At 37.9% G+C, this 15,865-nt stretch overlaps 1 protein-coding gene across 2 annotated transcripts in view; it reads right to left on the bottom strand.

Annotated features, from left to right (window-relative positions):
- Positions 1–15,865, bottom strand: part of LOC104103563 (uncharacterized) — a 59,107-nt gene that overhangs the window by 11,709 nt on the left and 31,533 nt on the right. For both annotated transcript variants that reach the window (XM_070195993.1, XM_070195994.1), the window contains 17 exons: positions 11,300–11,716; positions 10,952–11,229; positions 10,799–10,884; positions 10,631–10,717; positions 10,231–10,489; positions 9,713–10,153; positions 9,508–9,604; positions 8,151–8,473; positions 5,404–5,529; positions 5,121–5,288; positions 3,078–3,206; positions 2,868–2,957; positions 2,406–2,512; positions 2,175–2,323; positions 1,248–1,330; positions 1,074–1,169; positions 794–916 (listed from right to left, as the gene is read on the bottom strand). In XM_070195993.1, coding sequence (XP_070052094.1) covers positions 794–916; positions 1,074–1,169; positions 1,248–1,330; positions 2,175–2,323; positions 2,406–2,512; positions 2,868–2,957; positions 3,078–3,206; positions 5,121–5,288; positions 5,404–5,529; positions 8,151–8,473; positions 9,508–9,604; positions 9,713–10,153; positions 10,231–10,489; positions 10,631–10,717; positions 10,799–10,884; positions 10,952–11,229; positions 11,300–11,716 — 3,059 coding nt within the window. The remainder of the gene's footprint in view (positions 1–793; positions 917–1,073; positions 1,170–1,247; positions 1,331–2,174; positions 2,324–2,405; positions 2,513–2,867; positions 2,958–3,077; positions 3,207–5,120; positions 5,289–5,403; positions 5,530–8,150; positions 8,474–9,507; positions 9,605–9,712; positions 10,154–10,230; positions 10,490–10,630; positions 10,718–10,798; positions 10,885–10,951; positions 11,230–11,299; positions 11,717–15,865) is intronic.

The following is a 15,865-nucleotide window of genomic DNA, read 5'->3' as shown; positions in this document are numbered from 1 at the left end:
GTTTTTTACAACCCCCCAAAACAACAGGAAAGACAGCACCGTCTAAACTGTCGTACTGGAAACAAGAGCAATAACATTGGATAATGTATCAGAACTAGCGACAGATATTCATTCAGTTAGCTTGGCAACAGATTCTCAGTCAGAATTTAAATGTTTCCTCAACAGCTATTTTTAAAATTTCCAAGCTCTTCAGAGGCCATCTAGCCAGATTATTTCATCCAAAAAGAAGATTTAGGACTCCTGTAGACCATACTACAATTTTTAGGCCCATAGAAATGACGAGTCCTATCCTCTGCATAATTTGATGAAATGGCTAGAAATTCCATAATTTGCTAGGAAATTTAACTAAACAGTTCTACCAAAAAAAAAAATTAACTAAACAGTTGCACCTGAAGTTAAAGTCATGGAGTAGTATATAGCTGACAATATTTACTCCAACAACAGTTTGGTTCATCAATACACGTGTTATGCAGTTTAGAGTGTTGTTATTCAATGTCGTGCAGACTTTTTCCATAATAAAATTCATCCATTTTACAAGATAGATGAGTCATGAAGATCCAGGGGAAGTGGCCAGCTAGACATGAGTGTCCAAAACCATGCAAGTTAAGTCAATCAACACGACCATCTCCGCTGAGCCTTGACCAAACATGTCTGAATGTTTCTTTGACGGCACATAAAATGGAGCATTGATTTATCCCACTCAAACAACATAAGTTTGCAACCATAAGCAGCTGTTATCTCTACAGAAAAAAGTTGAGATGAATAAGAAATCATCACCACAAATGCATCATACCTCATCAACCCCAGGACTTCGATCAAGCCTAATTTTTCGATCAGGGCCACCTTCCATGAAAGCACTCCCCAGTAGCGTAGGTTCCATTGCCAATTTAAGTATTCCTTGATGAAAACCATACACCTGGAAAGCACGCATGAAATTAAATTTGGATGACAGAGCCAAACTACAACCTGAGACACTGCCAAACTCGTAACTAAATCAAGGTTTAATTGAAAGTTTCAAGTATGGAACTTAGTAGTTACAATATTTGGCATGCTATTAGATCAGATGTTCTTACCATTCCATTTAACCCGCTAGCTTCAGCTCCTTTCAGAACCGAGTCTGATATTTCAGTGACAGCAGCAAAAAGGATATTTGATCCTGCTGACTTTAACTGCATAGGAAATAGCTTATGCCCCACCATTGACAATTGCAAAGCAACCATGACAACAAAATTAACTATAGAACTTACAGTTTTCCCTAGATCACCGAAGTATCTTTTTGTTCCAGAAAACCCTTTACCATCAATACATTTACTAATGAGTTTGAAAGTACCTATCATCCAAAATGCAAGCAAGATTTCAACAAGGCAACATACACAAATAAATGGGAAACGTCATACTTGCCAGTAAATTCTAAGAGAAGAGACCTGCAGCAAAGATTGTCGAGCTAATTCTTCATATAAAGCAAAAGTGGACCGGAAAAGCAGCCGATATCATCACTTTCATGAAAATTGGGTATAAAGTACTGTGTAAAAATCCTGACATCCTATTTAATCTATCCGCACTATAATTCAAATTTGCGAACAGTTTTATGGTTTGGAAACTCTCCTTGACTTACATTTGTTCTAGTAATCAGGTTGGATTAAGTTACAAATTATCTCATTAAGCATTTCAAATTGAAAGAATTTTCTCTGTCATAGGCGCTTAAGAAAATGGGCCGAGTTAGTAGTCCCTGACTTTGCCTTGATAGACAAGCTACTTTCATTTGCCTGCCTAATTTGCAACTTACAAGATAATTTTGCTAAACAAATTTCAATTACTGACAAGATCTATGTTGTACAAAAACCACACCCAACACGAGAAAATCATTTCTGCTAAGAAGCAAATCTTGCTAAGGCATGTTCCCCAAAATAAGAAGATTGTAATATTCAAATTGTCTCATTAAAGTGCAAAATATTCTTAATTTCCACATGAAGTATTTGCCTCCTGGTACTTTAATGCACAGGCAAATTCGAAAGAGCTGCCACAAAAGACCCCATAAGAGCACCAATGCATCAAAAGAGATTAGCTACACAACATGCTTGTCCATGAAAACACAGGTTGCGTAACTCAGCAATACTCATCTAAAATAATGCACCAAGCAGTAAGCAACGGATTTAGGAGTTTCAAGGGCATACCAACGGTGAGTCCAGGAAGATTAAGAAGCCCACTAGAAGGATCAAAGAAAACATCGAGAGATGATGAAGCTAAGTCATCAAAAATAGAAGCAAAAGCTGGTGGCAGCAAGGGACTTCCCTTTGCAATGTAGATTGCTCTCATTGCGTACCTAGAGATAATGACAATTTTCAGCTGCTATTCAACAATAATTATTGAGAGCATAGGCCATACTAGTAATAACACAGGCTTACCAGGAATAATGTTGGGCACATTTAATTGACAACTCCCGGAAAGTGACCAATGCATGAGTTACAAGGATGCCATTGAGCTCTACTGTCATATTTTTTATGGTAGGAATCTAAAAATGCAGATATAGGAGAAAGAATGTTACACCACAGGTAAATCAAGAACAGACCTTTACTTAAATAGTAAGTGAACAACTGTACAGTATTTGAATATTCCATCCACAATTTACAGTACACTCTTTCTATCCTGACAGAATTTGACATCCTCCTAGTAGTAATATGATTGCAACTTTCAGAAGTTTCATGAATTCAACTTTATTTAACCAATCAAATTTTAAAACTTTCACGCGATGTGTTCTGTCTGAAACTAACTAGTAATGCGATGTACAAGCCAAATGAACATATTAAACTCAATCCCGCCCGAATGGTGTCACGTAAATGAGACAGAGTTAGTACTATGTAACACACCTTTATAACACTGTGAAGTAAAGATCTTAGTGTCTCCTGCGTGGAGCTATAGCTGGCATAAGATTCCCCAGGAAGAAAGCTTGCCACAACCTTCAGCACATTAATAGGAAAGAAAAAGTGAGTTAATTCTGTGACTTACATTTCCTCCTTATTGTAAAAAGAACTTCCCTGGGGGAGGAGGGCATAGTGAAACCAAAGTGCTGTAGACACCTTAACAGGATGGATCTCAAAATGATCAATGTAATACTTTTGCCTTGGAGTATTTGTATCGCTGAGGGACGTTCTCCAGAAAGGAACAATTCTCATTAATGTCTCTTCATCGAGGTTGAAATCAAGGGGCTGCAAAGAAAATTCAGTGGTATAAAGATGGAACAAACAGGTTATGTAAGTATAACAAAAATATGACAACGAGCGAGTCACATGTCAACCTCCTATTGATCTTGGAACGTGTCCCTGCCTAAACAAAAGCATAACTAAGTGACAAACCAGTTTCCTGACTAATAGTAGAAAAATTATGGGGAAGGCCTTTGAAGAATTGAACATCCTGCCAAAGTTTCTGTTAGCAAGATAACTGATTTAACAGATAATTTTAAAGAGGTAATACACATAAAAGTACTATAAAACAACTTTACTTCAGATGTTCCTAGTTTTGTTAAAGTTTTCTAACACACTCCTCATCTATTACAAAGGAGAATTCAGGGTTGGGCATCTTTACCTATATGCAGTTGATTAATCTGCCAAACGTATTGAAAAATTGATTAGCATGCACTATTATTCTTCGGTATAAGGAACTCAATACCCTTTCACCAAAATAACCCCATTGTAGCATTCACATGAGCATTTTAATACGGACTTATGAGTGTGATAATAGACTTGCTCTAATACCATATGTAAGAATATTAGCACCCAACTCAAAACTATAAAGCAGTAAGTAGAGTATAGGACCTTTCTAAATCCTTTTGGGAACCCTCATACAATCCATCTGAGAACTATATAAATCAACAGAATTGTCCAATTGTCCCATTAGTTCTTGCCCTTTAAACCAGAAAAAAAAAAAGGGAGAAGATAAATTATGACCTTTCATAGAAAATGTGTTATTTTCACTCACGGACATGGTGGAAAGTCCTCACAAGGTAGGGGGGTAAGGTCTGCGTACACACTACCCTCCCCAGACCCCACGGTGTGGGATATTACTGGGTATGTTGTTGTTGTTGTTGTTGTTGGACATGGTGGAAAAAGGCCAATGGTCTAATGAAAGAAGCCATCTATTTACAACTGCCACTTGTGAATGATCCAACAGGAGACGGAGGGCAAATGAGCAGGATCAGCATGTCGGGGCTTACCATGCTTTTGGATTGATTCCGTTCTTCATTTAAAAAAATTCAGGAAAAATTCAGGCCATCTTTTGGCAGGTGTTTATCTGCAATGCATTTGCTATCTTTGGTCTTGTGGTACCTTTTCCTTTTAAGGCTCTTACAATCCAGCTTGTAATCCTTTTCTTTTTCTTTTATTTTATAACAATGGTATCTGGGCCAGCTTGCTCGCACCTCAACTAATTTTATTGAGTACCTGGTACCTCTCACCAACACAAGTATCGGGTAACTCTGTAACTCTCGAGTGCCATTTATAATAAAAGTCTACATTTACATATAAAAACACAGCCAAACTAAATGGAGCTCCTCACTATAGTTTAATATTGGCATCATAGAGACCCATTTCATCTCAATGGGAACTCCCTCCACAACCTTCCTTCCCTACATCCCCCCCCCCCCCAAACCCATCTTATCTCATCCGCCTAAAAAAGGAAGAAGCTTGTCAAAAACTTGGAATAATTTGGAAAGCAAGATAAAGATGACATAAGAAAACAATCAAGCCCCACCCTGAAAAGGAAAATTGAAACCGAACTTCTTTCTTCAATTTTTAGGTCAATATTCAAGTTTAATGAAGGGCATTTGACCAATTGAATCAGAATTAGAACACCAAACTTGAAACTTCAGGACAAGAGACCCTAGATATTTTTCAAACTAGATGAGAGGTGTATTTAGTTCTGATAAACAAGAGAAGAGGTCTGAGTAACTAAATAACTCGTTGATGGAAAGCTGATGGTGCAATATAGGCAAGAACGTAACTAACTCCTATCCAAAATGCAATTTGCAGTTACACATAAAACAAATAAACAGCTAGAACTTGTACAAGACTATGATAAAGTTACAAAGAAGAGTCATGCGATATTTATGTACCGTACAGAATTACCTGAAGAACAATTGATAAGTGTTTGACTTGTTTGACACTAGAACTTGATGAAGCTAGAACAAGTCCAACACGGAGGACTCGTTCATTTGCGTCACAATTTTCTATTTGGTGCCTCCGAAGCATTGATGCAAAAGGAGCTCCTACCCACTTAGGCTCCACACTCAGTGACTGCATCATGATTACATAGACATTAGCATCTTGAGGTTAAGAATACCATCAACCATGTCATTAGGAACGAGATCCACCACAGAAACGAATACAAAGCACCAGAAAAGAAGATTACCTGTACCCTGAGATGGTTGAGCTTGTGCCTTTCAGCAAACATGGCGTCAAAGTCTATCCTATTTAGTCTTGCCATAATGATTGGATTGTAGATCAACGCATTGCCCTTATCCTTGTCAACTAAATCCTTCAGTAGGTTGAAAGACGTATATGAACATCAGGTAAATGAGCTATCTTTTTAAGCAATTGAGCACAATTAATGAGACCACAAGTAAAATGCCACATGGAAGCCAAGCTGAGTTTGTTACTGGAGCTCAAATTATACACAAGCTATATGGTGAATTCTGATGCCAAATTCCTCTCTTTATTCCTACTTACTCGAACTTAAAACTGGAATCATAGTCCACATTCTTATGCACAAAGGAACATCAGAGAATACCTATAATCAGCAGGACATAACCTACAGTTTGCACCATCAGAAGACTTATTGTTCCATAGAAAGGGGCAAGCACTATCCTCATGAGCCATTAACAGTTTTCTTGCTTTACTTATCAAGAAGAAGAAAATCTTCTCGCCTTAAAATGCAACTTTTAAATTTGCTGAGAGGTTCTGATTTTTTGACTTTGTAGACATTGGCACAGACTTTTATTTTTTGAGAAGGAACACATTTGTATATTAATAAATAAACTACACAAAAACTGTGTAGTCACCCATATTTACCGTGTGAAATTTTGGAAGAAACTCCTAATCCTTTGTCTTCTCAGAAGGATTCTAAGACAACAACAATAGACTCATGGTCTTCTAAATACTTTCCTTTACACCAAAAATAGAAAAGGACTAGACACCTCATTTTCATCTTCTGGATGTTATTGGATTTATCGTCAAAGATATTGTATCTAGATTTCAATACTGAATAATTAAGACTTTGTTTTCTCAACATCTAAATGTGTATAATTTATCTTTAATTAAAACTAATAAATATAGAATTCAAATAAATAAATAATAAATATTATATCCGCAAAATATTAGAGATAATATTAATTTTAATTTTTACATGGTGTTGCATAAATTGCTTCTTTAATGAACCGCATTCTAAAAGCCAGAAGTTGGCGGTGGTTGTGTGTTGATGGCTGGGGGTGATGGATGTGCGATGGTGACTGATGGTGATGGCTAGGGTTGGAATTGGTTGGATGGTGCTGGTCAAAAATGATGGTTGTGAGGTGGAGGCTAGTGGTAGAGGTGGTTGGTAGTGTTGACCGGTTGTGGAGGTGACTGGTGGTGAGGACGGTCTGAGATGGTGGTTGTGAGACGGAGGCTGATGGTAGAGGTGATTTGTAGTGGTGGTAGGTTTTATAGGTAGTTGCATGGTGGTAGCGGACGGTGATGGTAATAATAGAGGAGTAGTAAAAGATTGCATTCACAAAATCTTTAACTGAACATCTTAATGATTTTAAGACTCTGTACTAGATCTGAATAATTGAGACTTATTAAGAACTAATATTAAGTAGTTGTGAAAGAAAAACAACAAACTAAATGCACTTAATAGAGAGATCTGAATGATTCAGATTCAAACCTCCATAAAGTGGAAACAAATGGGGCCAAGTTCCTCTAGCGTATAGCACTTAAGCGGTCATCTCCAGAGGTAACTTCTATCGTCCTAACTTATAAAGGTTTGTTTCTAAAACCTCTCGGTCCTTCACTCTTGGATCTTAGGTCATTGACTCAGGAGCTTCTGGTTGCATATCTAATAAATATCTTTCCTCTACTATTAGTTACGTTCCAAAACCATGGCAACAATAGCAGGTCAAGCGACTTTCATCTTTGACTTTAGTTTAGTGTTACATATTTTTTTGATCAAGTAAGGTAAGCTTTCATTAAATCAATCATCCAGAGGATGTAATTGATTACAAAAAAGTCAATTCTCCTGAAAAGCAAAAACCTCCTATCTGCTCAAGGAGCTTACAAAATCTAATAGATCTAATGAGCTATTTACATCAAAGTGGTTACTCCAAGCAAAGAGATTTACTAAACATCTAGCTTTTAGTGCAGTTTAGTGTTACATATTCTAGGTTGTTCCTTCAATCTATATCAATTAGCTGTTTATCCCAAACATTTAATTGGATGTACCATATATGAGCCACACGGAATCTACTACCTCGACCTTCCAAGATAGGCTCACAGCTTATCCTATTACTGACTCTCCTAGATTACTCCATAAATGGTTGAGACAGACCAATTTTCTATTTTTCACACCTTTGTACTGTGATTCCCATTCATATTTCCCTAAACCCGTCATAATATAAAACATGAATATTTCCGCAGACATCATAGATTTCTTGCAAACTATAAGCTGAAGTCCATTCTCATTAGTCAAAGAAAATTTAAGATGACGACCCAAGTGCTCCAGTCATGATACACTATTACATTTCATCACAGAACAGAGTGAATAAGACTGATCTCTAGAAACAGAAAATGAATAACCACTAGACTGTGGTATTACTTTATAAAATTCCATTTTCTCAAACTGCAAAATCCCTTAACAAGTAAGTCATGCTGGATGGCTATGCAGATAATTATTCTCAAAGGGAAATTTCTAGTAGAAAGGAACATACTATTCCATTGTATAACTAATTACAGATTAGCTAACTAGGTAAGAGATACATTTAAAAAGGCTTGTTTATTTCCAGGGGAAAAAACAATTCACTCAAGCACATTGAAACTGTTATTTTGAAAGAATCAACAACAGCCAGATAAAAGATGGTCAAAGACACAATGATAGCAAAAATTGACATAGAAACACAAACTTACTTGCTTTGCACGTTCCAATAATTGAATTGCAAAATAGGAGATTCTTAGCCGCATCTTTGTGCAGGAATGGAATGAAGTGTCCCCTCTGCGTCTATCAGAAAACTCACAAATTCTCAGAACCCTAGTCAAGCCCTCTGCATATACTTCATAACCCAACTTAATGATCTCCATGCCAGTTAACTGCCCATATCCATTTTTCTTTGAATCTTCTGTCTTCTTTTCCAGAGGTAAGTGAAACCCTAGACCTCTCTGTTGCTTAATCCTGTAAAATGGTTTCCATTCACGTACTTTATCCAAGTTTATTTCACGTAGTAGATGTACAGCTGCAAGATAAAAGTTACCAAAAATGAGATAATAAAGTCATACTTTTTTTAATAAATAGATAATAAAGTCATACTAATTTGAAAAAATATATATATATATAGACAAGTGAACAAGACAAGTACTTCACATCGCAAAAGGTAGAAACAGTACCTCGAATAAAAAACAGAGAGCACAGCTGATCCTTCATTTTCCTAGTCATAATTCTTTATGCAAGCATATGGTCCATATAAACGATACTAACTAATGAGAATTAAGGCTTGATGTTGTTGCTACAGTTGCATCATGAGTTATTTTGATCTAGTTAGAGACTTAAACATCAGTGTAGGGTTAAGTGTGCACTAAAGAACCTCTATAGTTATAGAAAACCCCTAATTTCTCTTAAAGACATTATTAAGCATAGCAATGAAATGAGCCTGAATTGAGTGGAATGAACATGGAGAATTTATACATAGGTGGCCCTAACTAACATGCAACTGAGACGTACTCCCTCTGTCCCAATTTATGCGACTCTCTTTCCTTTTTAGTTTGCCCCAAAAGAATGACACTTTCTATATTTAGAAACAACTTAACTTTAAACTTCTCATTTTACCCTTAATGAGATGACTTATAGCCACATACATGTCTATGGAATATTTTAGATCACAAGTTTCAAAAGTTAATCTTTCTTTCTCAAATTCTGTGCCAAATTAAACACCCTCACATAAACTGTGATGGAGGGAGTCGCTGATTGGTATTAATAAATTATCATACCTTTTCACAGAATTGTATATCTTTTAGTAATTCAATTTTTAACCTGTATTCTGTGAAGACACTTCTTTATAACTAGACTAGTCAAATATTCAAAAGCAAATAAAAAAGCATTTCCCATCCAACAGCTAAAACTTTTCGATGAGACGGTTCGTGCTATTCAACATCAACGTATAAAAATACAGCAGGCTAATCTTAATAAAATAACGAGCGTGCATCATCAATCTATGCAGTTAAACTTCTATAGTATCTGTTCTAGTGATGATTTTAAGAGGTTAACAGCTACCGTCAATCTGGACAACAAGCTTATGAGCATGTGTCAGGTCATCCCAGACATAGCCAACACTACTTCCAGATGCCAAAACCTCCGGCTCTGTTAAACCCTGAAGGTTCTCCACGATAAAGGTACACAATAAGAGTTAATTGCATGATTACAATATGTTGAAACTTGCAAGTCAAACATCGAAAAACGATGAAAAGAGATACAAAACCTCCTTCTGATAATATGTAATAGAAGTATTTTCCAAGCGGTTTTCAATCCGGTAAGGCAGGTCCATATTTTCTGGCCAACAGAAGCGTAAAACAATTGTAGGACCATCTTCAACCACATGAACAGTGGCAAATTCACACATGGATGAGTTATGCTGAGTTGCAGGATCTGATTGTTGAACAGAATACTCGGTCGACTTCTTGAATTTAAGAAAAAATCGTCCAAGCGAAGCAATACAAACTGGCCCAGACCAGGAGAAACTGGCCTTATTGGGTTGAAATTGGACAAAAAATGACGAATCATTTTGGGATTTTGCATGCTTTTTGAGAAAATTCTCAAAGAAGGTGCGTCTTTTAATTGTTGTCATCCCATTTCCACTCCTCAAAGTTAATGCTGCTCTCTGCTTACTGTTGAGTGTAACAGTTGTGTCAGTCCCATCCTCCTAAGACAAAAATGGATTTCGTCATCAGTTTAACAGCAAATGAAAGCTAGCATATGAAATCAAAAACAAAGACAGACCTCCAAAAAACATTGACGGACAGTGATGACTTCATCTGACTCATTTAGTATGACGTATCTGGGATACATTGATACAACCTGCAGTGGAACTACTTTGCTAACAGATGGTTTCAAAGAGACTCCTAACTTTGTAACAGTTTTGGAACCAGATTTTCCTTCCACTTCAAGGTTCACCTCCGTAAGGCCTGATAAAGCATCCAAGTCCAAGGGTGCTTTAGAGGCTCTCTCATCCAAGAGTGTAATGTGCACCTTGTGGCATCTAGCAAGGATAAGCAAGAATTATGCTGGGTGAAAAGCATAATGCCTACAGTTTCATAACCGCTGATAGATGGAACAAGGAGAGACGACATGATGGATTCGACTAAACTAGAACTAGCGAATTAAAGTAGAAAAACTTTACTTGCTGAACCATGATTTTGTTGATCCGGGAGGAAGATAAGATCCTAATTCTGGAGGCACCGCAGAAGCAATATTTTCCACCTCATGCCTGGATATAATAGTACCACTCAGCAAAGGACAAAACTGAGCCAAATGAAAAAATTACAACTCACCTTGGATGAGAGATTACCTAGAAACAAGCTTGTGATTTGCAGGAAAATAGAACAAAGAAAATTCGGTATTATTCTCCAAGGTGTAAGAAGTAAAGACAGCAGCCTGCACCAAACACAGACAAATTTAACACCTTGCTGTAAGGTAATAAGCAGCTAAGCAGGATAATTACCTCCAATATCCCTCTCTGTCCACGAGATAATCTAAGCAATGCAAAATACTTGCCATTGCCAAAATCTAATTCGATATCCAAAAACTGAACTTTAGTTTTGCGCTTCTGCAGCCGCTTAGCACTGTCGCTACTATTTATTGGTTTGCAGCTTGTACCAAATGAAGTTAAGGTAACAATAAAATAAATAGCAGCAGGACTTGCATATAAGTTTACAGACGACGCAGAGGGAATAGTTGCCTCATTGCATATGCAGTCAACACCATTAGTAGATGGCAGACCTGTACTAAAGCAAAAGTCAGTAATACAATACATCAACTAACACTTGAACCAGATTTAATTTGCTATTACCTGTATCACTGAGTCTCACATGGATCTCCATATCTAAGAAGTTGGAGAAGTGAACAGTAGGCAGCAGAAAGATTTCTTTCTGCTCTTGCAAGGCAACTGGCAAACTTTTATCTACACCCGCATACCCAAAGTTATCTGGATGTATGATAGGTACATCCTTCCCAGTGCTTTCAATCAGAAAATGAATCTTTGCTACACGTCCATCCTTTGACTTAATATCACAATGTGCTGTACTTAAGGAATATTTCATTGATTGAAAGGAAAATGCTTTCCGCACTTGGTAAGTAAGTTTATCAAATATCCCAGATAGTCGAACAGGCTTTCCACCAGTAAGATCATCCGACCAGCAAGCTGATGGATTCTCAAAATTTGTCAAGTCATCTGTAACTTCAGGTCTAAAAGAAAATAGGAAATTACCTGCAAATTAAGTTCCAATATCATGGATTTCCTTGTTTAGGAGCTTAATCAGAGATCAAGAGGCATCAATAGCTTGCTTGAATAAATAAGTGCTTGGCAGCTGTAATAGAACATCATCTATGTCCAAACTAAGTAAATATGATAAGAAAATTTGAATTGCACATTTACTATATGGGAAGACAGAAATATAGCATCTCAACGACGGGATTAACAAAGCCTTAGCATATTTCTGTTTTCTTTTCTGATCGAGAAACTGAGTTTTAACATCATAACACTAGAAGCACCTTGGGGGTCGTTTCATTTGGAGACAAGTTATGTAGGGTAGCCCCGCAGGTAATGTAGGGATTGTTTATGCGGTGACCAGAAACACAGGAATTGTTATGCGATGATTAATAATGTAAGAAGTGTTATGCGGTGATTAATAATGAAGGGATTAGTGTTATACAAGAACTACTTACTTTAAGGGCATTTTTGTCTTTAAATAGTCTAATCTCTGCATTTCTAATACACGTATTCTTATTTCACATTCTACTCCGCATAAAATAATAAATCGATTCCTGCATAACTTATGCGAGTATTATTTACAAGATGCAAAATTACATCCAAACGATGTATACGTTATGCTAAATTTAATGAGATCAGTTCTCCTCCATCCTCATTCTATCAACCAAATAAGGTATTTGGTTCTGCTGAATTTAATGAGGAGATTAATTATCCATTTCAAGAAACCAAATGAGCTCTTAGTCTACATATTAAACCATCACATATGCCATGGTTGCCGGAAGCAAATGAACCATTAAATTTGACAAAGTTTTAGGTAATTAGCTGATAATAACAAATTGTAATAGGAGTCATTCGCTTTAATCAGTGCTATTAAAAGCCACCCCTCTGTCTCTTTAAGCAATAAAGTGATGCAAAGGAGGGGTTATTGCATCATGACTGAAGCCATGTGCTTCGGAGAAGTGTGTGCTTCAAACAATGATGCGCAAACTGATCCAAAAAAGAAGTGGTTGATCCTTTGATTCTCAACTTTGAAGAGTTAGGACAAATTTGTCTTACCATACTTGGATGTTGAAAAATTAGTTATTTTGATTGAACTTTGGTTGTAAGTACAAATTCACATATGTTCGGTAATTTTAAACTTCTCGTACATTTTGTGCTTCACTTCAAAGAGGCATGCACTTTCTTTTCTCGCTTTTCACTTCAAGCCCCATTGACATAGTCACTTTTTTTGCGTGTTTCGCTTTAAAATACACTGGCACTAATGTTCTCAGCTCCTCTTACGCAACACTCAGTAATTTTTGCTATCAGACTTTCCTTTTCTGCATTTTGAAGTCCAAAATTTTCTCATATCTGAACAGATAACAGTTCATATACGTGTTGTGAGAAGGCACGGGAGAATATATGTTATTGATATATATTGAATGAATGAATAATACAACACAAGAGCCTTATTTATAGCTATACTATACAAGGACATACTACTCCTCTACCAATGTGGGACACTATGTACATGCTGTAACTTAACACTCCCCCTCAAGCCGGTGCATACAAATCATATGTACCGAGCTTGTTACATATATAACTAATACGAGGACCAGTGAGAGACTTGGTAAAAATATCTGCAAGTTGATCATTTGACCTCACAAACTTTGTAGCAATCTCTCCTGAAAGTATCTTTTCTCTGACGAAGTGACAATCAATCTCAATGTGTTTAGTTCTCTCATGGAACACCGGATTTGATGCAATATGAAGGGCAGCTTGATTATCGCACACAAGTTCCATCCGACTGATTTCACCAAATTTCAACTCCTTGAGCAATTGTTTGGTCCAAACTAGTTCACATGTTGCCATAGCCATTGCTCGATATTCTGCTTCTGCACTAGACCGAGCAACTACATTCTGTTTCTTGCTCTTCCAGGACACCAAATTTCCTCCTACTAAAACACAATATCCAGACGTAGAACGTCTATCAGAAGGTGATCCTGCCCAATCAGCATCTGAGTATCCAATGATCTGCTCATGACCTCGATCCTCAAAGAGTAACCCTTTGCCTGGAGCCGATTTTATATATCGAATAATGCGGACAACTGCATCCCAATGACTATCACAGGGAGAACTCATAAACTGACTTACAACACTCACAGGATAGGAAATGTCGGGTCTAGTTACTGTGAGATAATTTAATTTTCCAACCAGCCGCCTATAGCTTGCAGGATCGCTAAGCGGCTCCCCCTGTCCTGGCATAAGTTTAGAATTCGGATCCATCGGAGTGTCAACAGGTCTGCAACCTATCATCCCCGTCTCCTCAAGAATATCTAAAGCATATTTTCTTTGAGAAATAACAATACCTGAGCTAGACTGGGCAACCTCAATACCCAGAAAGTACTTCAATCTGCCTAGATCCTTAGTTTGGAAGTGCTGGAAGAGATGCTGCTTCAGATTGGTAATACCATCCTGATCATTGCCAGTAATAACAATATCATCAACATAGACTACCAGATAAATACAGAGACTTGAAGCAGAGTGCCGATAAAACACAGAGTGATCAGCTTCACTACGAATCATGCCAAACTCCTGGATAACCGTGCTGAACTTACCAAACCAGGCTCGAGGAGACTGCTTTAGACCATAAAGTGACCGACGCAAGCGACATACAAGGCCACGAGACTCCCCTGAGCAACAAAACCAGGTGGTTGCTCCATATAAACCTCATCCTCAAGATCACCGTGAAGAAAGGCATTTTTAATGTCCAGCTGATAGAGGGGCCAATGACGAACCGCAGCCATGGATAGAAAAAGGCGGACTGAAGCCACTTTAGCCACGGGAGAGAAGGTATCACTGTAATCGAGCCCAAATATCTGAGTATATCCTTTGGCAACAAGACGGGCCTTAAGTCGATCAATCTGTCCATCGGGACCAACTTTGACTGCATAAACCCAACGACAACCAACAGTAGATTTACCTGAGGGAAGAGGAACAAGCTCCCAAGTACCACTTGTATGTAAAGCAGACATCTCGTCACTCATAGCCTGTCGCCATCCTGGATGAGACAACGCTTCACCTGTAGACTTAGGGATGGAAACCGAGGACAAAGAAGATATAAAAGCATAATGGGGAGATGACAGACGATGATAGCTCAAACCGACATAATGAGGATTAGGGTTAAGTGTGGTCCGTATACCTTTCCGAAGTGCAATCGGTGTACTAGGAGCAGGATCCGCAACAGGAGCAGGGTCAGGTGCAGGACGAGAACCAGTTGGGCCTGATGGAGGACGCAAACGACGATGATAAGTCAAGAGTGGTGTTCCTGTGGCCGGGGAACTAGGGGGAACAACACTAGACTCCTCTGTGGTCGAAGGTGGAGGAGGAGTTATAGTGAACTCCTCAAAGGTCGGTATAGGTAAGACCTCAGATATATCATGGTGGTCAGCAGAGGTAAAGAAAGGTTTAGACTCAAAAAATGTGACGTCAGCTGACATAAGGTACCTACGAAGATCTGGAGAATAACAACGATATCCCTTCTGAACACGAGAATAACCAAGGAAGACACACTTGAGAGCACGGGGAGCTAACTTATCTTTCCCAGGGGCTAAGTTATGAACAAAACACGTGCTCCCAAAAACACGAGGTGGAAGAGAGTATAAGGGTGACTGGGGAAACAATACTGAATGCGGAATCTGATTCTTGATGGGAGATGAAGGCATCCGATTAATCAAATAACAAGCTGTGAGAACTGCATCGCCCCAAAAACGCAACGGAACACGAGATTCAATTAGAAGTGTGCGAGCAGTCTCAATAAGGTGCCTATTCTTTCTCTCAGCAATCCCATTTTGTTGAGGGGTATAAGGACAAGATGTCTGATGAATAATTCCCTGAGAAGTCATAAACTGCTGAAATTGAGAAGATAAATATTCTAAGGCATTATCACTGCGAAAAATGCGAATAGAAACACCAAATTGGTTTTTGATTTCAGCACAGAAACTCTGGAATATAGAAAATAACTCAGAACGATCTTTCATTAAGAAAAGCCAAGTACATCTTGAATAATCATCAATGAAACTGACAAAGTAGCGAAACCCCAAGGATGAACTGACTCTACTAGGACCCCATATATCAGAATGAACTAAGGAAAAGATAGACTCTGCA

Source organism: Nicotiana tomentosiformis, chromosome 2 (assembly GCF_000390325.3).
Source record: "Nicotiana tomentosiformis chromosome 2, ASM39032v3, whole genome shotgun sequence".
NCBI lineage: Eukaryota > Viridiplantae > Streptophyta > Magnoliopsida > Solanales > Solanaceae > Nicotiana > Nicotiana tomentosiformis.
This window is presented reverse-complemented; position numbering and strand designations above follow the sequence as displayed.